The sequence below is a fragment of the Orycteropus afer genome, unplaced genomic scaffold, assembly GCF_000298275.1.
Source record: "Orycteropus afer afer isolate SDZICR_OR568_19922 unplaced genomic scaffold, OryAfe1.0 scaffold00291, whole genome shotgun sequence".
NCBI lineage: Eukaryota > Metazoa > Chordata > Mammalia > Tubulidentata > Orycteropodidae > Orycteropus > Orycteropus afer.
This window is the reverse complement of record NW_006921878.1, coordinates 3,158,939-3,181,170: the sequence shown is the minus strand read 5'-3', so window position 1 is coordinate 3,181,170 and position 22,232 is coordinate 3,158,939. Positions and strand designations below refer to the sequence as shown.

Here is a 22,232-nt window from a genome sequence, read left to right as displayed (position 1 = left end):
AGAGGGCCCATCCCCTGGCTCTTGGTCCTGCTCTTCATAGGGAGTGTCATACAGCTGTACCCCCCTGCCAGGCAGTTCTGCAGGGCCGAGGACACAGTCAGCTCCCACTCCCACCTGGGACTCCATCTCCTCCCTCCAGCCCCTGCCCGCTTACCGCTTATGACCCGCTGAGCGTCGTAGGGCTCCATGTAACCGTCATCTGGGGGTGGCAGATGAGGCTGGGCATCAAAGGGGTCTGAATACTCAGTGTCGTCTTCCAGCTGGGGAGAGAGAGGTGAGGAGGGGCCAGGGGTGAGGGGGACAGGCCCAACTCCGGACATCCCCTGCTGGGTGACGCTACATCACTTGCCAAACATCTCTGGGCTGACACATCTCCACCCATCAGTTTCATTGTTAGAGATAAAGAGTCTCCTCTAAGGAGCCCTGGTGGCACAATGGCTAAGTGCCCAGCTGCTAATCAGAAGGTTGGCAGTTCAAACCCACCTAGTTGCTCCACAGGAGAAAAGCCTGTGATTTGCTCCCATAAAAATGACAGCCAAGAACACCTCAGGAGGCAATTCTATTCTGTCACACAGAGTAGCTATGAGTTGAAAACAATTTGGAGGGCACCCAACAAAAACAGTCCTCTCTGCCACCCACAAGTGCTTGCAGACAGATGCCAGCTTCCTCTACTCCCTTCTTCCATCCAAATTCTCCCAGACACAGCCACCTGCATCCCTTCTTTCATAATTGAACAACCAATGCTTGTCGGGGGGCCTATGCCCACTGTTCTGGTGGCTTTACATGTATTTACTTGCACTAGCTTGTTGTTATTGTTGTTATGTGCCGTCGAGTCAAACTTGCACTAGCAGCACTCGGTAAATCCATTATTCCTATTTTATAGATGAGGGAGCTGAGGCCCAGAGAGGTTAGGTGACTTTCCCAGAGTCACACAGCTGGTAAGTGATAGAGGCAGGATTTGATCGCAGATGCTTCCTCAGAACCCCTGCCTTCTCCTGTTCTTCCTGTGCTCTTACCCACCGCCCAGCACAGCACTCGTTGTTAACTGCTGTCCAGTCGGCCCCTGAGTTATGACAATCCCATGCATGATGGAAGGAAACGCTGCGCCATCCCCATGATCAGCTGCGGATCAAACCATTGTGTCTCATTGGCTGGTTCTCACAATTAGATCACCAGGCCTTTCTTCCCCGTCCATTTTAGTCTGGAAGCTCCGCTGAAACCTGTTGAGCAACACACACGCCTCCAGGGACAGACTGCACTTGAGGTGCATTGGCTGGGAATGGAAGCTGGGCCTTCCACAGGGGAGGCAAGAATTCTACCACTGAACCCCCGTTGACCCAGCCTCTCACAGCCCTCCTCGAGCCCTAGCTCTGCTGAGGGCTTGGAGCTGACTCCCTAACTCTCTGGGAAAAGTGCTGAAGAGAATATGGGCATTGGAGTCAGCTCTAGTGAGCTAGAGCTGTGTGAGGAGCTCTGGTAGCATAGTGGCTAAAGCACTTGACTGCTAACCAGAAGGCTGGCGGTTCAAACCCACCAGCCACTCCTCAGAAGGAAGGTTGGGCAATCCTACTTCTGTAGTGATACTGCCTCGGAAACCCAAGGAGGGGTCGCTATGAGTCGGGACCGACTTGACAGCACACAACAACAGCAGCTGGAAGGGCAAAGAGTGTCCTTGGTTGGCGAGTGGGTCTGACTCCTGGAGACCCCACGTGTGCAGAGCAGGATTGCTCCACAGGGTTTTCCCAGCTGTGGCCTTTGGGATGCAGATCACCAGGCCTTTCTTCTGCTGTGCCTCTGGGCAGGCTCCAACCAACCTTTTGGGTAATAGTCGAACGCTTAACTGTTTGTGTCTCTCTGGGAGCCAAGTTTGAGTTACCCAGAGAGCAGGGGTGAGGATCATAAAGTGCCCAATAGGGGGGTCATTCACTTAGGTCTGTTTTAGGAAGACCCTGCCAGCTGCTAAGAGCAAGAGGGGAAGTGGAGGCTGGGAGAGTAGGGGACAAAGCAGGGACAATTAGAGAGGTAGGGGGACAACCAGGACCAGAAGAGGAATAGAATATGAAATCCCGCCCCCAGCAGGTGGAGGATTGGGCCCTGAGCTGCCCCCTGGGGCCCCAGACAAAACAAGCTTCCCAAATACTGGGGACCCAGCCAGACCCTCCCACCCAGTCTCCCCAGGTCAGACAGCCTCAGACACGCACCTCCTCCCCGGGGCTGCCCAGCAAGGCCTTGGCCTTGGCCATGTCTGCAGCCTCCACCTTGATGAGCCGGTGCTTGGGAGAATCGTACTTGGAGTCTCCAGGGCCCTTGGGGTCCGCAGGCCCAGCGGGGTCCGGCTCCAGGCGGCTGTCGGCGTCCTCATAGGGGTCCTCGAAGTCTAGATTCTTCTGCGCGCGGTAGGCTCTCAGGATGTCGCTCTCCGAGTAGTCGGGGGTGGGCGGCTGCGGAGGGGGCCGCCGGCCGCCGAAGCTCAGGTAGTCCCGCAGCCACTTGGCCATGTGGGCGCGCGTCCTCCCCAAACCTGGCCACTGTCAGAGGGGGACCTGCATGCCCGCTTTCTGGACCCCTTCCTCGACAGAGCCCCCCAGGGAGGAGGAGGAGAAGGACAGGAGGAAGCAGAGGGAAGAAGGAAGAGAGAGATCAGGTGCGCCCTTAGGCTGAGCTAAGCTTGGATAGGGGAGAAAGAAGAGGGCTCAAAGGGAGAGGGGGAAAAGCGAGGGAGCAGAGGGAGGAGGAGCGAAAGCCACCTTAGCCCGGCTCAGGCAGGACCGCGGGGGACGGGAGTGCCCCAAGGGCCCTGAACGCCGAGCTCGGGGTCGTCTGGCCCGGGCGAGGGGCATCCGCGGAGCCGCGCGGATTTGCCGCGGGCAGCAAGGTCCCGGCGCGCGGTTCGGCCCCCCGTGCCTTCGGGCAGCTCCGGGATCCCTTCCAGGGACGCTCCGGCCCTCCGCTCAGCCGGGACACCTAGGTCCTCAGCGCAGCGGGAGGATTCCTCCCGGGCGCCGGCGCAGAGCGCAAAGTTGGGCCGCTAAGAGTGCGGCCCCGGCGAGGCGCAGCCTTTGTTGCCCGCCTCCGCGCTCCGGGGGGAGCCACAATCCCGCTGCCCCCGGCCCGGCCGCCTGCATCCCGCACAAAGGGAAATAAAACCCTCCCCCAACCCCCCTTCAGGCTTTCGGAGACACTTTCCCTGTCGCTGCCGCCACCGCCGGCGCGCGGCCGGGAGGTGGGACTTTGGGGAGGGGGTGCGCGGGCGGACGCCCCAGCCCCTGCGGGCCGGGTCCCGGGCAGCGACGTCAGGGCTCCCCCGCCTCCGCCTCCGTGGCGTCCCCCGCCGCACCCCTCCCCCCGCGCGCCCCTCGGAGGTTACTGAGACCTTCAGCTGTTCTGGGGAAGGCGGGAGCCGCGGCTGGCAGAGGCAAGGGGGGACGCGGGGGCGGGAGTCGCCGGGCCCTGGCCGCGGCAGCTGGACACTGGCCCTGAGGACTGAGGGTGGCCCGAGCAATCGAAGAGCGCAGGAGATGGTCATGGACAAGGGTTGACAGCGCTGCGGAGAGCGAGAGGGGCAGGGGGGGGAGAGGCACAGGGAAGGGAGGGAGACATTGGCCTGGAAATAGGGGGCTGGACCTGGCTGGAGGGGGGGGTGAAATTGACCGCTACGGAGGGTTGAAATTGAACCAGGATCTGGCTGCGCCGCTGCCCGGGAGACTGGGGGGTGGAGATTGGTGGAGAGGTCACTGGCTCACATTGACATTGAGACAGCTGGGGGAGGCAGGGAAAGGAAGGAGACCTGGCTCACCCTCCCACAAGATGGCTCGTGACTGTCCACCCCCCCAGGGGACTAATTGCAGGATGGGGGGTGGCAGGGGCAGCTGGCCGGGGAAGAGAGATGGTATCAGTGCCGGGCTTGTGGCCTCAGCATCTGTCCTTTTGTGACTTCTGGAGGAGGGAGAGGAGGGGACAGAAGCGAGAGGGGTCTGGCGTGTCCTGGGCCCCTGTTGGCAGCTGCAACAGGGGGTGGGGCAACACTCAGAGGTTTGGGGGATTAGGACAGAAAAGGGGGCGGGTGGCCAATTCCAGACCAGAGATTTCTTTCCTGGTAAGGGGGCTTGCTCTGTTCCCCCCAGTGACTGGAGTTAAGAGAGGTGGTCAGGAAGAATGGGACGCTGGTATGTCTTTTCCCAGATCCCCCAGAGGGAGCAGTGGTTTGGAGAGGAGAGAGTACCCCACAGAAGTCAGGGGTGACACTTCTGTCCTCTAGGGGCAGGGAGAGGGGCACTCCCTGTCTGTCAGTTTCCTCTTTGAGAAATGGGGCTTCTACTAGGTGAAGGAAGGCGCTCTGGTGGTGCAGTCCATAAGGCATTTGGCTGCTAACCAGAAGGTCGCTGGTTCAAACCCAGCAGCTGCTCTGTGAAAAGAAGATGAGGCAATCTACTTCCATAAAGATTCACCGCCTTGAAAACGCAATGAGGGTCGCTATGAGTCAGAACCCAGATGGCAGTGGGTTAAGGTTCGTAATGGTTAAGTGCCCAGCTGCGAACCAAAAGGCTGGCGGTTCAACCCAGTGGCTCCGCGGGAGAAAGACCTGGCCGTCTGCTCCCTCAAAGACGACAGCCTAGGGCGCGGTTCTACTCTGCCACGAGGGGTCGCTGTTGATTGGAATCGAATCCACGGCATCAGCACCAAGGACAAAGGTAAACTCCTTTGCCCGAGGACAGATGTCCAGAAGGGTCCCACGGCACCAGAGCCCAATCTTGTCATTTTGCAGATGGGAAAACTGAGGCACAGAGAGGGGGACGGTCTTGCCGCTCGTTTCCGAATGAGGACTGTCGTGTGGCCCAGCTTGGGTCAGCATTTAAGCCCATTCAATCCTTTTGTGGAATCAAATGATTCTCCCTCTCCCCTCCGTTTTAGCCCCATTGTCCCTGTGGGGAAACTGAGGCTCCGAGACAGCAGCAGGGGCCTCCACACGCGCCCTCTTCCCCTCTCCCCAGGTTGGCGGCGGCGTCCGACGGACCTGTTGGACTCTGCTCTCTGCAGACTCACGTTCACCGCGCGCCTCCCCGCAGCCCCACCCGCTGCGATCGACGACAAGGCAGCATCCCCGGGGACGCTCGGGGCACGGCGGGTAAGTGTCCTGTTTTCTGTCAGCTGCGAGGCAATTCCCGGCTCGGGGATGAGCTGTTGACAGATCTCATCAAATGGGAGTCCTCTCCCCGTCGGATAAATACGCGGCTGCGGTATAAATATTTGAAAGGGGCTTCTAATTACAGTCTGTGGACGGAATAGCAATTGCGGGCCCGCAGGCGGAATCAAACGGGCGTTTGACTTCCCTGCGCTTTTGAGCTGCCTTCTCCAGGGGCTGTCCCCCACTCCGAGGAGAGGCGGGCGGGGGTGCTGGGGAGGGGCACGACTGGAGAAAGAGCCAGGCCGGGGCTAGGTGACCTTGGGTGTGACCTTGAGTCAGCCACATAACCTCTTGGGCCTTGGCTTTCAGATGGGGAGAGGCGCGGGGTGGGGGGTAGGGGGTGGCACTACTGTGTGGGCAAAGGCAGGGTGGGGTGGTCTGGGGGTCCTGGCCTTGGGGGTTTCCTGTCCCCTGGCTGGCCATTCTAGGTCCCAGAGGCAGTTTATCAAGTTGATTCTGACTCACAGCGCCCCTAGAGGACAGAGTAGAACTGCCCCAGAGGGTTTCCAAGGTTGTCATTTTACAAAAGCAAAGCCCAAACCAAACCCACTGCCTTCTAGTCAATGCCGACTCACAGCGCCCCTAGAGGACAGAGTGGAACTGCCCCACAGGGTGTAATCTTTACAGAAGCAGATTGCTCATCTTTCCGCCGTGCAGCTGGTGAGTTCCAACAGCTTTTTGGTTAGCAGTTGATTGCCTTAACCACCGTGCCAGCAACAAACCTTCCTGCAGGGTGAGACTGAACAATTTGGTTCTGCAGAGAGCAGGTGCTGACCTTGGTTCAGCCGGCTTGACCTTGGGTCCTGATGGGGAGAACTATCTTCCTCACCTGTGAAATGGGAGCTTGGTAGCTACCCTCTGCTGAGCCCTTACTAAGCTGGTCTCAATACTCCGCCTGGCTGCCTGCCTGCCTGCCTCCCATCTTCCTCCCTCCTTCCTTTCCTTCTTAAATTGAGATATAATTCACATAACCATAAACTCCTCCTTTAAAGCATGCAGTTTAGGGGGTCTTAGTTATCTTCAGAGCTGAGCAGCCATTGCCTCTCTTGTTCCAGAATGTTTTCATGATCCTGTACCCCTCTGTACACCTCATCGTCCCAAGGCCCCCAGCCCCTGGGAACCGCGACCCTTTCTGTCTCTGTGGCTTTGCTGCTTCCAGACATTTCCGATCAATGGAATCAGACAATATGTATCTGGTTTATTTCACTCTGTGTAATGTTTTCAAGGGTCATCCATGTTGTACGTGTGTCAACACTTCATTCTTCATAAAACCAAACCCACTGCCATGTAGTTTATTCCAACTCAGAGCGCCCCTAGAGGACAGAGTGGAACTGCCCCACAGGGTTTCCAAGGCTGTCAATCTTTAAGGAAGCAAAGCCCAAACCAAACCCACTGGCGTGGAGTGGATTCTGACTCACAGCGCCCTTAGAAGACAGAGTGGAACTGCCCCACAGGGTTTCTGTGGCTGTCAATCTTTAAGGAAGCAGACTGCTTCATCTTTCTCCTGAACAGTGGTTGGTGGGTTGGAACCACCAACCTTTTGGTGAGCAGTCCAGTGCTCTAACCGCTACACCACCAGAGCTCCTTCCCTCTTTATGAGTACTGTCCCATTGTGTGGATAGACCTCTTTGTGCTTACATAATCTGCTGACAGACACTTGTGTTGTTTCCACCTGTGGGGCTGTTGTGAATCTTGAGGCTGTAGACATCTGTGTACAAGTTTTCATGTAAACGTATGTTTTCATCTCTCTAGGGTATACATGGGGAGCTCTGGTGGCATAGTGCCTAAGGCATTTGACTGCTAACCAGAAAGCTGGTGGTTCAAACCCCATTAGCCACTCCTCGGAAGGAAGGCTGGGCAACCTATTTCCGTACTGATACCACCTCGGAAACCCAAGGAGGGGTCACTGTGAGTCCGATTTGACGGCAGTGAGTTTGGTTTGGAGGGTATACACTGGTGGATGGATTGCTACTGTTTCTCTGTTGTTGTCATGTGCCGTCGAGTCGGCCCCGACTCATAGCGACCCCATGTGCTTACCTTCATAGGCCCCTAGATCCTAGTTTGACGGGCGAGACAAGATTTGGCCTTTAGGGGCCTCCAGACTGACAGAGACTTCCAAAGGCCCCAGTCTGACTGGGAGACATGGCCCTGTCCTCCTACCCCAACCCCACGGAGAGCCAGGGCCCTGCCCTGGAGCCTCCCAGTCTGTGGGACTGGCTGTGGAGTGTTGTGAGTTGTGTCCTCCAAAATGTGTGTTGTTGATCCTAACCCCTGCCTGTGGTTATCATCCCATTTGGCAACGGGTTGTTTGTTATGTTAATGAGTAGGATTAGTGTAGGGACTATCTTGAGCCAATCTCTTATACAAGAGATATAAACCAAGCTGATGGAGAGACTAGCAGGGACCTGGAAGAGATACCAAGCCACATGATCACCCAGAAGCAGATGTTCCAGAGTCAAGGACCTCCCTCAGAGCCTTCACCTGGAGCGGTCACCCTGAAATCAGACTCCCAGCCTGCCAGACTACTGCAGCCATCTTCTGGTGCTTGTGTTACAGCAGCCCTCGATAACTGAGATTTGGGGTGACGAGGCATAGCCCCTGGAGCCTGAGGGCTGAAATCCAGGCCATCCCAGGTTCACTTCCTGTGAACCCTGTGCGGAGGGGGGCTGCCCCTGGCTACAAGATGGGGGACTGAGAGTGTGTGTGTGAGTGTGTGTGATGGCATTGGTGACAGGGTGGTAGTGTTGCCGTGGGCTTGCAGAGCAGGGAGCCTAGCCTCGTCTGCCTGGAAGGCCTGGGAAGGGTGAGCAGCCCCCATCCTTTGTGAAGCTTGGCTCAGGCAGGAGGGGAGACACCCCCTCAACTGCAATGATCTCTGGCAGCCAGGCGGCCCCCAGGGAGTTGATGCAGATTTGGGATAAGGCCAGACAGCTCCTGAGGACAGGATGACAGGAATGGGAGCTGGCAGGGATGGGGACTGTCAACAGTGATGGGGGTGGGTGGTCTTGAGGGCGGGGGTGCTTAGGAAGTGGGGCAGAGCAGGACAGCAGGCTGGGCCAGCACAAGTGACCCCAGCATGTGGCTGTGCCTGTCCTCCCTGCCTCTCAGCTCTGGGACCCCACAGGGAACTGGGGCCAGGGGCAAACAATCTACTGTCAGGGCAAGGGCCAGGAGAACAAAGCCCACAAGGCTGCAGGGAAAATCAATTGACAACCTCCAAGGGCAGTGGTGGCTCTGCTGCGGAGCCCTCGCCCTGCCAATCGGAGACCCAGGTTTGATTCCTGGCCAATTGTGCAGCCCCTAGCGTCTGTCAATGGAGGCCTTCGTGATGCTGGGAGGCTGAGCAGGTCTCAGCAGGGCTTCCGGACCAAGGCGGACCAGGAAGAAAGCCCTGGGCGTCAATCTCCACAGTCAGCCAGCGAGAGCCCTGTGGAGGACAACGGTCTGACCTGCAGCCGATCACAGGGACAGTGCAGGACCGGGCAGCGTTTTGTCCCGTTGTGCACCGGGGCCGTGAATTGGGGGCCAACCTGACAGTGGTTCACAACATACCACTTAATTCATTTACTTATCACGATGGCTGCTTGTTGCTTCTTACTAGAACGAGGCAGCTTGGAAGAAAGGCCTGGCAATCTAATTCCTAAAATCCAGCCCTGCAAACCTTAGGGAGCTCGGTGCTGCTCTGCCACATGCAGGGTCCCTGTGAGTCTGCGTCAACGGCAACTGCTTTGGTGTCTAGGTTTTGTGCTAACAGAGGCCTCGCTCCCGCGTCCCCCACCTCAAAGGCTGGCAGAGAGGAGGAGGCATCCAGGCCTGTTCACCAGGTTCCTTTTACTGGTTCCTGACAGTTCTGTGGGTGAAGGATGGAGCCAACAAGGGGGGGGGGGGGCAGGCTTAGCCTTGTGCCCCAGATACTGCCGACAGTCCTGAAGACAGTGTGAACAGAGACCCAGAAGGCCTCGTGGAAGCCAAGAAATGCTCATAGGACGTCCAATCCCTGGCCACTGTGCCAGGCGGGGACAAGCCAAGCCGGGGTCCCTGTGGTCACGGCAGGTGTGTGGCAGGAAGAAGAGATGCCGAGCCCTTCAGAGGACACTTGTGCTTTTCTGGCCCGGTTCCAGTCCTGGTTCTGTGACCTTCCACCCCACCCACGGCCCCTCGGACGTGGCCGGAGCTGGCCCTGCAGCCCAAGACCTGGGGCAGGGCCTGGGTGGGGGCTCAGTTGCTGCCGCTGCTGTCCTCACTGTCGGAGTACGCGCCCAGCTGGCTCAGGGAGGAGGCACCAGGCACCCGGGGCACAGGGTCAGCCGCCTTCCAACGGTTGTGTGGGGGGGCTAGGGGAGAAGTGGAGCGGGAGTTACTGGCTATATGACCTGGTTTTAAAGAATTTGTAATAATAAAAAAAGAAGAAAAAGGAAACTCCATCCTCTTCCCCTTGTCCTTGTTGGATGCTGTGGAGTTGATTCTGACTCATGACGACCCCACAGACTCATAGACCTGCCCCATGAGGTTCCCTAGGCTGTCATCTTTACACAAACAGCTCTTTTCTCCTGCAGAGTGCAGAGTGGCCGGTGGGTTCGAACTACTAATCTTTTGGTTAGCGGCCACGCACTCAACCATAGGGCTTCTCCTCACGCCAAGCATTAAGCCCTGGGGAAGAGAGACCAGCACAGCCTCCACCCACCCCAGGAAGGCCCCAGAAAGCGGTGGAGAGCAAGGTTGTCCCCTAGGGGCCGCCAGGGGCACTGCAGTCAGCTCCAGGACCCAGACCCCAGGGAACTCACTCACCTGGGCCAGGCGCCTTCTGGCCCGGCTGGCTGCCACGGTCCAGATCTGTCTTCCGTACCACCACCAGGCCGGACAGCTGGGTCCTGTTGCCAAGGGTGCCAATACTTCGCTCCCAGCTCTCCACCTTTCTTTTGGCCTTTGGGGCCTGCAGGGTGATGGTGGGATATAGGTGAGTGGTCGACCCCAGATCCAGCCCCTTCTGTGGCCTCCTGGCTCACAGGGCGCCTGCTGAGCCAGCTGCCAGCAGGGGCCTCACTAGCCCTGCTCCCACCGCTCTGGGTATCTCCCCTGCCCTGCGTTCTGCGGCTCCCTATTGCCCTAATTTTGGCAAGCAAGGCCTCTGTCCATTCCCCTTTCTAACGTGGAATTCTGAGCTGGAACATGGCTTCCTCCACTGAAGACTCCATTTCCTACAGTCCTTTGCAGCCAGATCTGGTCAGGTGACTCATTTCTGACAAAGGAGAGGTGCTCAACGAAGGGTTGTTGTTGGGTGCTGTCAAGTTGAGTCCGATGCAGAGTGACCTCCATGTACAGAGCAGACCTGCCTCACGGGGTTTCCCAGGCTGTCATCTTTATGGGAGCCGACTGCCGGGGCTTTCTCCGCAGCAGCTCGGAGCCTTCAAGCCGCCAGCTTCCAGTCAGCAGCCAAGCCCTTAACCCCTGCACGCCCAGAGAAAGATGACACCCTTAAACCCCCCCCCCGACCTTGGCCCTGTCCACTGGCTGGGACGCGGACGAGCCAACGAAGTACCATAAAACAAGCATGTCAACCTGGGGATGGATGAGAGGGTGGCACCTGGACCCCTGACCCCAGGGGCCCACTGTCCCTGCTCCAGGTCACTTGTGGGTGACCCCTGTTCGAGAATTCTATTCCGCTGAAGCTGCAGTTACTTCTCAGTGTTCTTGCCCTGAGGCGGACCCTGTATTTTCACTAACACAGGACACAAATATGTTCTGAGTGAACATCAGATGCTTTTAGCACGTACATACTATTTTTTTGTTTCCTTGCTTTCACTAACTCTTTGCAATTAGCAAACCAAGGCATGGCCTAGACCACCTTAGATGAGACAGCGGTGGTGGATGGTGGAAAACCCGAGTTGTCTTCCAAAATCCCTTCTCCTTGTCTTTCTAGCAGACACGCAGCTGGGCACAGGGCTGCTCAGCTGGAGGAGTCACCTCCCAGACTCTCTTGCAGCTAGGTGCAGCCCCATGACCAGTTCTGGCAAATGGGATATGGGGGGGGTCTGGGCTTCAAGACACTGGCGGGCATTCCTCTATACCCTCTGCTTTCCCTCAGCCGGACGTGAGGGTCCCCTGAGCCAGCTGTGCCCATGAGGCTGGAACTGATGCTGCAGGGAAGGGCAGAGCCAGGAGCTACATGGAGTCTGGGTCCCAGACTGACAGCGTGGAGCTGAGCTGCCCAGACATCCTGGATTTATATGTGACTGAGAAACTTCTATGTTCTTTATGGCTGTGAATGTCAACCAAAGCAAACTCACTCCTGCAGAGCTGACTCCAATTCATGGTGACCCCGTGGGTCAGAGCAGACCCGCTCCACAGGGCTCACTGCTGTAACTCCCTGAGAAGCAGATCACCGGGGCTCTCTTCCATGGCACCACTGAGCGCATTTGCAATGCCAACCTTTAAGCTGGTAGTCAGGCATAAATTGTTTGTGCTGCCCAGGGACCTCCTTGGACAGGAACCAAAAAACCCCACAAAAAACCAAACTCACTGCTATCAAGTCGCTTTGACTCATAGCGACCCCTCCTTGGCTTTCTGAGGCAGTATCACTATGGAAGTAGAATGCCCAGTCTTCCTTCCAAGGAGCGGCTGGTCGGTTTGAACCTCCAGCCTTCTAGTTAGCAGTCAAGTGCCTTAGGCACTATGCCAGCAGAGCTCCCCCTTGGATATGGGGTCTCTTTATTTCAGCAGCATAAATGGGGACTGGCAAACTACAGCACTACTGGCCTGTCACTTGTTTTTATAAAAAAGTTTTACTGCCACATAGCCACGCCCATTCATTCAGTCATCATCAATGGCAGCTTTTGCCACAACAGAACTGAATGGCTCTGACACCAACTACCTGGCCTGCAGCACTGGAAATATTTACACTGTGGCTCTTAAAGAAAAAGCAGAGCCGACCCTGCTCAACAGGACAGCCGTGGAGATTTAGGCAGCCCTCCTTACCTCCTCCAGGAGCTCTGGTAGCACAGTGTCTAAGGCACTTGACTGCTCACCAGAAGGCTGGTGGTTCAAACCCACTAGCCACTCCTCAGAAGGAAGGTTGGGCAATCTACTTCCCCAGTGATACTGCCTCGGAAACCCACAGAGGGGTCACTATGAGTCGGGGCCGACTCGATGGCACATAACAACAACGACAACAACAACCTCACCTCCTCCAGGATGTCAGTGGGGTTGGGCCGGGTGGCCGGCCGAGATGGGGCAGGAGCAGTGTCGTCCTCTGAGTCAGAGTCCTCAAGCAGTCGCTGGTTCCTGGCTTCCTCCACCAAGGCCCTGTGGGGACAGAACACGGGGCCTTGGGACATACCCTGCAGGGGACAGTGCTGGCCCTTCCTGCTCTCGCTGGGGGAGCCGGGATGTCCTGGCATGCTGGAGGGTGTCAGATTCCCCTTCTTTTTTTTTGTCAGCCAAGACCACCCCGGGGCAGTTCCGTTCTGTCGGCGTCACCATCAGTTAGGATCGACTCGCTGCCCGTGGGTTGTTATTGTCTGGAAGCCTCTTGTTGACTCACTCCTTTCCTGGTGCATTGTCTCTCTTCCCTCCTTCGGTGTCTGGGCTCTGGCAGAACAGGGGCCTTTCCCCTGACTCCTGCTGCTTCCCCACGACCTAGATAGAGCAGCTAAGCACCCGGAGGTCAGCGGAGTGGCTAACTGCTAGGATGTCAGGACCTCCCTGTCTGGATTCTTATCCTGGCTTGGGACCTAGGGACGGTCCAGGGTCCTCTCTGGACCTCAGTCCGTCCCTTCACCTGTCATAATGCTCACGCCAACCTCCAGGGCTGCATTGAGGATCTAGAAAGGCCAAACCAAACAGTGCCTGATGCCAAGAAGGGCTCACCGTTACTCACACGTCGCTGATCTGCCCACCCAGCAGGGGCTACTAAAGACCTCCAGGTGCTTAGCTGCTCTATCTAAGTCGTGGGGAAGCAGCAGGAGTCAGGGGAAAGGCCCCTGTTCTCCCAGAGCCCAGACACCGAAGGAGGGAAGAGAGACAATGCACCAGGAAAGGAGTGAGTCAACAAGAGGCTTCTAGACAATAACAACCCACTGGCAGCGAGTTGATCCTAACTGATGGTGACGCTGACAGAACGGAACTGCCCCGGGGTGTTCTTGGCTGAGATCTTTCCAGAAGCAGCCTTCCTTCCGTAGCAGCGAACCACCGACCCTTAGGGTAACAGTGCAGCATGAACCGCATGCAGCCCTCGGCCCCCAGAAGGCAGGGTGCAGACAGCAGCACGGAGGCCTGTGCACTGATAGCCGCTGGCCGGCATCTGTGAACTTGAACTGTGCTCCCCCGCTCCCTGCGGAGCCGGTTTCCTGGACTCTGCCTTGCACACGTTTGCTCTGCTGTGTGCACGCCATGTCCTCCCGCCGGGAGGAAGCACAGGGAGAGGCCGGCCACCCGCCAGGCCCCCAGCCACCTAGTGAAGCAGCGAACCTAGGAGCATGGTGACCCTGCCCAGATCCTGCCATTCGAGAGAAAGTGAGAGGGGTGGGGTGGGGCAGCAAGGTGTCCCCATGAACGTGGCTGCTCTGGACTGAATTGGATCCCCCCCCAGAATACATAATGAAATCCTAAACCCTGCACATGTAAACAGGACTCCACTTGAAAATAGGGGTTTTCTTCTGTTAGGTTTGTGAGGTCGCACTCAAGTGGGGTGGGTCAATATATAATCACTCCAGAGTCATAAAAAGGGCAGAATAAGCAGACAGACAGACACATACACAGGGGAAGACAGCCCCACGGTCACGGGTGGACACCAGGGGAGAGGCGCCCAGAGGGCACTGGCATGGCCGAGACCCGGACCTGGACGCCCAGCCTCCAGAGGACATCCATGTGGGTTTCAATGGCCCCACTTGGATCTGTTCCAGCAGCACTAGAGACTCAGAAGCCCGAGAAGCCCTGGCGCGGCAGGAAGGGGGACTCACGCTGTCTCCCTCTCGTCCTCCTCCTGCTCCTGCTGCTGCCGCTCCTCCTCAGACAGCCGGTGCTGCCGCAGCATGGCCTCGAAGTCCACGTGGGCCTGCCGCTGGTTCAGGTCCTTGAGCTCCTGCAGGTTCTCCAGCACCTCCATCTCCAGCTTGGAGTCCTTGGTGCGGTTCTCCAGCACCTGAGGGCACCAGGGGGCAGGCCTCAGTGCATCGGGATGGCCATGGGGTCGCCACAGGCAAGGGGAGGGGCCTCCACCATGGCACCTTGCTTCACAGCACCTGCTCACTTATACTAAGTGCACATGTGCACACAAATACACACACAAGGCGCCCAGTGTGCATGTATACACGTGTGCACACATACACACAAAGCCTCTGGCTCATTTGCACACACACACGCACCCACAGTGCCTGGCTCACATGCACACAAACACATGTACCCATGGTGCCTGGCTCACATGCACGCACACACGCACACACACAGTGCCCCACTCACGTGCACGCACACGCATGCGCCCATGGTGCCCGGCTCACCTTCATGGGGTTGTTCAGCTCCTCATCCTCCCGCTCCTTCTGTACCCTCTTCTCCTCCTCCTCCAGGAGCTTCTCAGCCTGGAAGTTCCGCGTGGCCCCGTGCTCCATCGTGTAGTCCGTGTTTTCGGGGTCTGTCTGGCAGGGGCATGGGCAGTGTTAGTTCCTCCATCCCTGGCACCAGAAGGCCCGCCCAACCAGCTGCCGGCATCCAGGCCCTCTTCTCTCTCTTTAGCAGCCCTCTGCCTCTTCTTATCTTACTGCCTCAGTTGGAAGCTCTTTCTGTCCAGGGCCTCCTGCTGGCTTCTTCAGAAACACCCATTTCCTCTGTGTGGACTTAAAGACCCTTAAAGCCCCCTGCCATCCATTTCCCTCCACTCCCCACCTGCAACATTTTTAAATTTTTTTTTTTATTGTGATTTGGGTGAAAGTGTACAGAGCAAATTCACTTTCCATACAGCAGCTCACATACACTTTGTCTCATGACATTGACCACAATTTCCCACAATGCCACAGCTCCCCTCCCACTTCCTCCTGTTACCTCTTCCCTGTGTCTATCCCTCCATGCGCCCCTGCTCCCTGAGCTGTCTCCCTGTCACCTGCAACATTTTTGCAACTAAAAGTTGCCAGGCCTTTGAACATGTGCCTTGTGCTATTTTTTTTTCTTATGGTTATTTAAAAAAAAAAAAAAAAAATACACAGCATGCTGTATATGTACTTGAATACATAATCAAGGAAAAAAAAAAACAATTCAAGTACATATACAGCATGTTCCTGCTGTGTTTACAAAACCCCCAAAAACATATTCAAGTACATATACAGCATGCTCCTGCTGTGTTTACAAAACCCCCAAAAACCAAACCCACTGTTGTGGAGCTGATTCTGACTCAGAGCACCCCTGGAGGACAGAGCAGAACTGCCCCAGAGGGTTTCCCAGGCTGTCAATCTTGATGGAAGCACACGCTCATCTTTCTCCCATGGAGCAGCTGGTGGGTTCAAGCTGCCAACCTTTTGGTTAGTAGCCAGCCAAATGCTTTAACCACTATGCCACCAGAGCTCCCATTTATAAACAGAGGATAAATCCATAGAGACAGACAGTAGAGCAGCTAGCAGTTGCCAAGAGCTGGAGGAGGAGAGGAATGGGAGTGACTGCTAACTGGTATGGGGTTTCTTTTCCGGGTGATGGAAAAGGTCTGGGTTAGATAGTGGGGACGGTTGTACAACTTTGCAAATATACTGAAAACCTCCGAGTTGCATAAAAATCCAAAACAAACCTGTTGACCTCGAGTCAATATCTACCCTGGTGACCCCATGTGTTACAGAGTAGAATTGCTCCACAAGGTTTTCCTGGCTGTGACTGTTATGGAAGCAGATTGCCAGGCCTTTCTTCTGTGGTGCTGCTGGGCGGGTTCAAACTACCAACCTTAAGGTTAGTAGTCGAATGCAAACCACTGGTGTCACCCAAGGACATACATTCTATAGTTAACTGCATCTTAAGTGAATTTCACCTCAATTAAAAAAGAAATTAAAGCTGTGATTTTTGTTGGTCACATAATGTTCCCTGTACAATGATTTGTTCATCTAGTCTCCTATTGCTGTACATCTGGGTTGCTTCCAATTTTTTTGCCTTTATAAATAATGCTGCAATGCACACCCTCACCCAAATCTTTGCTTCGTGGGGACAGACTGAACTGAGATTTCCCTGGGTGGTCGAGGATATGAGCAGGTAACTCCCCGGGCCCTCCCCTGCTCCAGAGGGCTGGGCAGGCAGTCCCACCTTGAAGGTGATTTCCGCCAGGCAGCGCGTACACTTGATGTAGAAGCGGAAGATGGGCAGGCCCAGGTAGACCTCATTCTGCACCGTCTCTTTGCGCGCGTTGAACTTCTTACCCTTGTAGATGTACTCTCCGCATGTCTTACACCTGTGGGGCCGGCAGGAGGGAAGGACAGACTTGAGCTGTCTCAGAACTCTGGGATGGCATTCTAAGCGATGCATGCTTGCATACCACAAATAACAGAGTGGTTGGGAGGGTCCCTTGGGAGGGGGATCTGAGCCTCAAGGGTGAAGAGGAGCCAGCCTTGGAGAACAACATCAGAGTGTTCTCAGCAGAGAAAAGAGCTCAGGCAAAGGCCCTGTGGTAGGGACAAGCTTGTAGTATTTGTTGGAGGAGCTGAAAGATAAGTGCTGGGTGCCTGGTCAGGGCTCCACCTTTGCGCTCACCTGGTAACTAATGATCAAAACCTCCGGGCAGCCCATAAACTGCCATCTCCATTACCATGAGACCAGAGGATGTGGATGGTGTCCCACTACCACTGCTGAATGTTTTGATCAAGGGTCCAATAAATGGCTCCTGATCAAAAGAAAGGAAAGTGTGGAAAAGGACATCAAACACAGGGAAACTCGACCTACTAGGTCCATGGAGACTGGAGGGACCCCTCCAGAAATAATCTTTAAATCTTGAACTGAAACTATCCCACGATGCCATCGTTAAACAACAATTTAGTCGAGTTAATAAAGCCGGTGTATTCGCGCACAGTGCTCTTGTAGAGCTGTCTATATGAGTGTAATCTGACAACAGTTAACTGAAGCACAGATGAGACTTTAAGGGCAGAGTCTAAGTCAATGGTGATGAAACAGTGTATGTAAAGAGAGAGTGGTGGCACACGAAGGATGTAACCAATGTCGCTGAGCTGTTCCTGCAGAGCTTGTGACTGGATGCATACTCAGCTGTGTATACTGACACCAAGAAAACCACATATATACATATACACACATAAAAACTTCATGAAACAGAAGCTCAGGGGATTCTACAGAGGACCAAAAACTAAAAATCCAAACCCACTGCCACTGAGGTGATTCCAACTCACAGTGCCCCTAACATACAGAGTGGAACTGCCCGAGAGTGTTTCCATGGCTGTAATCTTTAGCTATAATTATAGCCATGACTATAATCTAAGCCATCTGACTGCTCACCAAAAGGCTGGTGGTCCAAACCCACCAGTCACTTCTCAGAAGGATGATTGGGCAATCTACTTCTGTAGCGATACTGCGTCAGAAACCCAAGGAGGGGTCGCTATGAATTGGGTCCGACTCAACAGCACATAACAACAATCTTTACAGAAAGGAGTTCTGGTGGTACAGTGGTTAGGCATTTGGCTGTTAATCAAGATTGGAGGCTTGAACCCACCAGTTGCTCTGTGGAAGAAAGATGAGGCCATCTGCTCCGTAAAGAATTACAGCCTTAGAAACTGTTCTGGTTACCTAGTGCCGCTCTGACAAGAATATACCACAAATGGGATGGCCTTAACAAACAGGAGATTATTATCTTACAGTTCGGGAGACTAGAAGTCCAAGTTCAAAGTCCCAGGCCCTAGGGGCTGGGTGAAAGCCCCTCAACCTTGGGGCCCAGCTCTGCCTCCTGCTCTCAGCCCACTGGAGCTAGAGGCATTTCTTCACTCAGTCAGCTACTGGCTGCTGAGGCTAACAAGCTCAAGGTCAACAAATAAAAAGTCACAGTCCTGATGTTACCAAACCACACGTCAGGCCATTAATTCAAGTCCACTGAAAGTCCCAGGTTGGCAGAGCATGGAAGGCTGCTGAACAATGACACGGCTACATGCAGGGCCCAACCATGCCATAAGCTGAAGATTATCCCCAAGGCTTCTCCTTATATACACGAAGCAGACCACATCCCAAAGGCAGCTACTCAGCTGCTTGTGGTAGATCCCACCATGGAGTTGATTGCCAGTCTCATCATGGGGAATAACTACCACCAGCTGCCCAGCCACTCAACCAGGCCCAGCCAAGTTGACACACAACTTTAACTACCACAGAAACCCAATGGGGTCACAATGATTTAGAACTGACTGGATGGCAGTGAGTTTTTTTTTTTTTTTTAAATTAATCTTTACAGAAGCAGACTGCCCTACCTTTCTCCCGTGGGGTGGCTGGTGGGTTCAAACTGCCAACCTTCCAATTAGCAGATGAGTGCTTAACCACTATGCCACTAGGGCTCCTTCAACAGAGGGCAGGGAGTGTTAATCCAGAATCAGTGTCTGAGCCAGGACTGGTGACCTGGTCTGAACGAACGTCAGCTCCGAACAGCTCCCTCTGGACGTGGGGTGGGGAAGTGGGTGTGTGCACCACACCCAGTCGGGGGTTCAGGGGGCCACGTAGTGCACTCACCTCATGTTGAAGGGGGCCATCAGCCGTACCACATACTGCCGGTCTTTGGGGAGCTTGAGCTTGGGGATCTTCGAGGGGTCAAAATCTGGTGGGTAGTATTTCTGCAGGGAGGAAGGAAGCATTGGGGTAAGTAGTTTTCAGACTTGGGGGGAAAAGCCATAAAAGAGGGAAGGGGCTTGGGGAGCTGTGTTGGGGATCCCAAGACCATCCTCCAGAAAAACCCATTGCTGTTGCATCGATTCTGACTCCTGGTGACCCCACGTGTTATAGAGAACTGTACTCCACAGGGCTTCTTGGCTGCAATCTCTATGCAAGTAGATCGTCAGGCCTGTCTTCTGTGGAGCTGCTGGGTGGGTTCATACTGCCGACCATTTGGTTAGCAGCCCTAGTAAAGCAGTTAGCAGCACATGGAGCAAACCATTTGCACCACCCAAGTACCTCAGATCACCCCCAGGTTGGATAATTTGCTAGGAGGGGACACATGACTGCACAGATAACTGTCTGATCTATTACATGAACAGGGCAGAGCACAGTCAGCAAGGAAGAGGGTGCATGGGAGAGCAGGGGGACTCTAGGCACCAGCCTCCAGAGCCTCTCCCAGTGGGGGACGTGGGATGCACTTGATTCCCTCAGCTGCAAGCTGTGACAACCCGTGTGGAGTGTCCATCAGGGAAGCTCATCAGAGACCCAGAGCCCAAGGCTTTTATTGGGACTTGTCATGTATACACTCTCTGCCTGACATGTACCCACATTCCAGACCCCCAGAAGGAAAGCAGGTGTGTAGCATAAACCATATTATGTGCACAGTCTGGGCACAGTGAACAGGCTTACAGTTAGGAAACCCTTCCCAAATCCAAGATTCTGATGCCAGTCACAGGGAGGCCTTACAAATAGACTTAAGGCATTCTCAGGCCTCTTATGACAACTCTCTCCTGCACAGGAGCCCAGAGCAGGAGCTACAGGAAAGGTGAGTTTGGATTGTGAAAAATAACTCCACTCAACAGTCGGAAAATAAAGCCCTGTGTTTTTAACATTTACCAGACTCTAGACCCTGCATGAAGTGTTCTACACACCCTGCCTTGGGGATTCTTACAGAGAATCTACGAGATAGTGAATGATGCACCCAATTTACAGAGAAGGAAACTGAATCCCAGAGGTTTCGGCTGCTCAGGGTAACAGAGCATGAGGAGTCAAGCCAGGACTGAAGCCCAGGCTCTTGACTATTGAGGTGCACAGGGTGGCTTAGTGGTCAGGGGCATGGACTACAGAACTGGACAGTTTGGGTTCGAATCCTCCACTCCCTGGTGATTGCTTATCCTATATGAGCCTATATGGTGGGTTTAAACCTCTAACCTTCAGGTTAGCAGCCAAATGTCTTATCCACTACACCACCAGAGCTCCTTATACGAACCTCAGTCTCCTCTAATCTATCTACCCAAGAGCACTATTGTGAGGGGGGTGATGAGTAAAGCAAAGTGCCTGCTACACAGGACTATCTACCAGGAATTACGGAAAGGAGCCCTAGTCGTGCAACAATGAAGCACTCAGTCGCTAACTGGAAGGCTGGCAGTTTGAAATCACCCAGCAGCTCTAGCAAAGAAAGGCCTGGGGGTTTGCCCCCGTAAAGATTAAGAAAACCCTATGGGGTAGTTTTACTCTACACGGGGTCACTCTGGGTCAGAAACAACTGGCACCAAACAACAGTGACAACATATGGAAATAAATATCAGCTTGCCTGCCTGAGGAATTGAACAGGAGGGCTTGGCAAAGCCTAACTCCTACAAGGCACACGACTGGCTGGCCACCCAGGCAGGGCAAGGATTAGGAAAACCTCCTCCCTGAAGGTAAAGTATGAGCAGGAAGGTCAGTATTTTTATACAAAGCCAACGCCTTCAAAAGTAACTGAATAATTCCTTTCAGACAATGCAATCAGGGGAGCGATTAGGAAAATACCTGAAGCTCCGCCCCACACAGGTGACTGGGCACACTCCAGCCACCCAGGGGGCGAGACTTCACTAAGGCCCACCCCCCGTGAAAGATGATTGGGAGGAGCAAGACTTCACCTCTCTACTTTAGGCTTGTTGTCAAGAGGGGCCGTTGCCTGGAGAAAGACATCATGCCTGACAAAGCACAAGTTCAGCGAAAAAACGAGTGCCTTAAACTAGGTGGACTGACACAGTGGCTGCAACAATGGGCTCAAGCATAACAACGATTGTGAGGATGTCGCAGGACCGGGTAGTGTTTCGTTCTGTTGTACTCAGGGTCGCTGAGTCAACCGACTCCACGGCACCTAATAACAACAGAAAACCCAACTCTGTTGGAGCTCTGAGATGTATCACTCCGATGGAAAGCCCCAGATACCCAACACTTACGTTTAAAACTTTTCGCTCCGACATCTCGGCCTCCTACTCTTCTCACAAGCACCACAAAACAGGTTAGGCTCGGTTTTTAATCGCGCTTCGACAATAAGCCCGACACTTCCGCCAACTTTACTTCCGGCAGCCTCTATTATTGCTGACAGTTATACAGCTTGCCTTTTTCATTGGCTCAGATTCCCGCCTGTCAAGGGTCGAACCCTTCTGTTTTCTCTCCGGCTTTGCAATCTCCGCAGCGTGGAAGAAAGGTTCCGGGTGAGGTGTCTCCATTTGGAGAGAATTCGAGGAGACGCTGAGCCCCCTAGCGTTTTGTAGCCTGTAGTTAAAATGCTGCGATATGGCTGCTAGCCGCGACATTCCCTGCTGTTGATTCTTTTATTCAATATGTAGATGTTGAGCTGTAACTCGGGGCCAGGGGCAGTTCTCACGGGCTACCCAAGTCGTGACAGAGGAGCACCCTGGGCGCCTCACCCCATACTTGAGACAGGATAGACTTAATAATCAGGGTCCAAACCCACCTCCCTACTACACACACACCATCTCCCAGAAATCCCTCCATCGCCTATGTTTTCCCTTTAAAACGGACACTTGCATAGTGCCTAAGGCATGGGACTGCTAACTAGAAGGCTGGCGGTTCAAACCCACCAGCCACTCCTCGGAAGGAACGTTAGGCAATCTACTTGGTAGTGATACTGCCTCAGAAACCCAAGGAGGGGTCGCTATGAGTCAGATACAACTCGACAGCAGTTGAGTTTTTTTTTTGGTTTACCACGTCCATACACTCTGTTCCTTTCCCAGTGTCCCCTCTGCCTTCAAGGAGCTGTTCTAAATATTTATTCTACGTCAGGTGTCATGCTCAGTAACTGGGGACACATTAGAGAACAGGACGTAAGATTCCTACTCTCAAGAGGGACATGTCTGTTTGGTGGCATAGATGGACAATATGCAAATAAATAGGACCATTTCAGAGGGTGGTAAATAGTCTGATGGTGCCA

The 22,232-nt window shown here is 54.6% G+C and overlaps 2 protein-coding genes across 2 annotated transcripts in view; both read right to left on the bottom strand.

Annotated features, from left to right (window-relative positions):
- Positions 1-2,498, bottom strand: part of SHD (Src homology 2 domain containing transforming protein D) — a 9,574-nt gene extending 7,076 nt beyond the window's left edge. Inside the window, exons 1-3 of the mRNA XM_007951098.1 lie at positions 2,202-2,498; positions 155-260; positions 8-77 (exon numbers count right to left, since the gene is read on the bottom strand). Of these exons, the coding sequence (XP_007949289.1) occupies positions 8-77; positions 155-260; positions 2,202-2,498 (473 nt within the window). The remainder of the gene's footprint in view (positions 1-7; positions 78-154; positions 261-2,201) is intronic.
- A 6,905-nt stretch (positions 2,499-9,403) lies between these two features.
- On the bottom strand, positions 9,404-21,258 carry YJU2 (YJU2 splicing factor homolog). The gene is made up of 8 exons (XM_007951040.2): positions 21,235-21,258; positions 18,863-18,963; positions 16,454-16,598; positions 14,680-14,814; positions 14,143-14,324; positions 12,367-12,487; positions 9,974-10,118; positions 9,404-9,519 (listed from the first exon to the last, which is right to left on the bottom strand). The coding sequence occupies exons 1-8, from the start codon at positions 21,256-21,258 to the stop codon at positions 9,404-9,406; spliced, it is 969 nt and encodes a 322-aa protein (XP_007949231.1).
- Positions 21,259-22,232: the final 974 nt, after the last annotated feature.

Coding starts and splice junctions, on each gene's coding strand:
- YJU2 (XM_007951040.2), bottom strand. CDS start 21,258: ATGTCGGAGCGAAAAGTTTTAAAC. Junction 16,599..18,862: donor ATGGCCCCCTTCAACATGAG/GTGAGTGCACTA, acceptor CCGGCCCCACAG/GTGTAAGACATGCGGAGAGT. Junction 9,520..9,973: donor CCAGAAGGCGCCTGGCCCAG/GTGAGTGAGTTC, acceptor CTTCTCCCCTAG/CCCCCCCACACAACCGTTGG.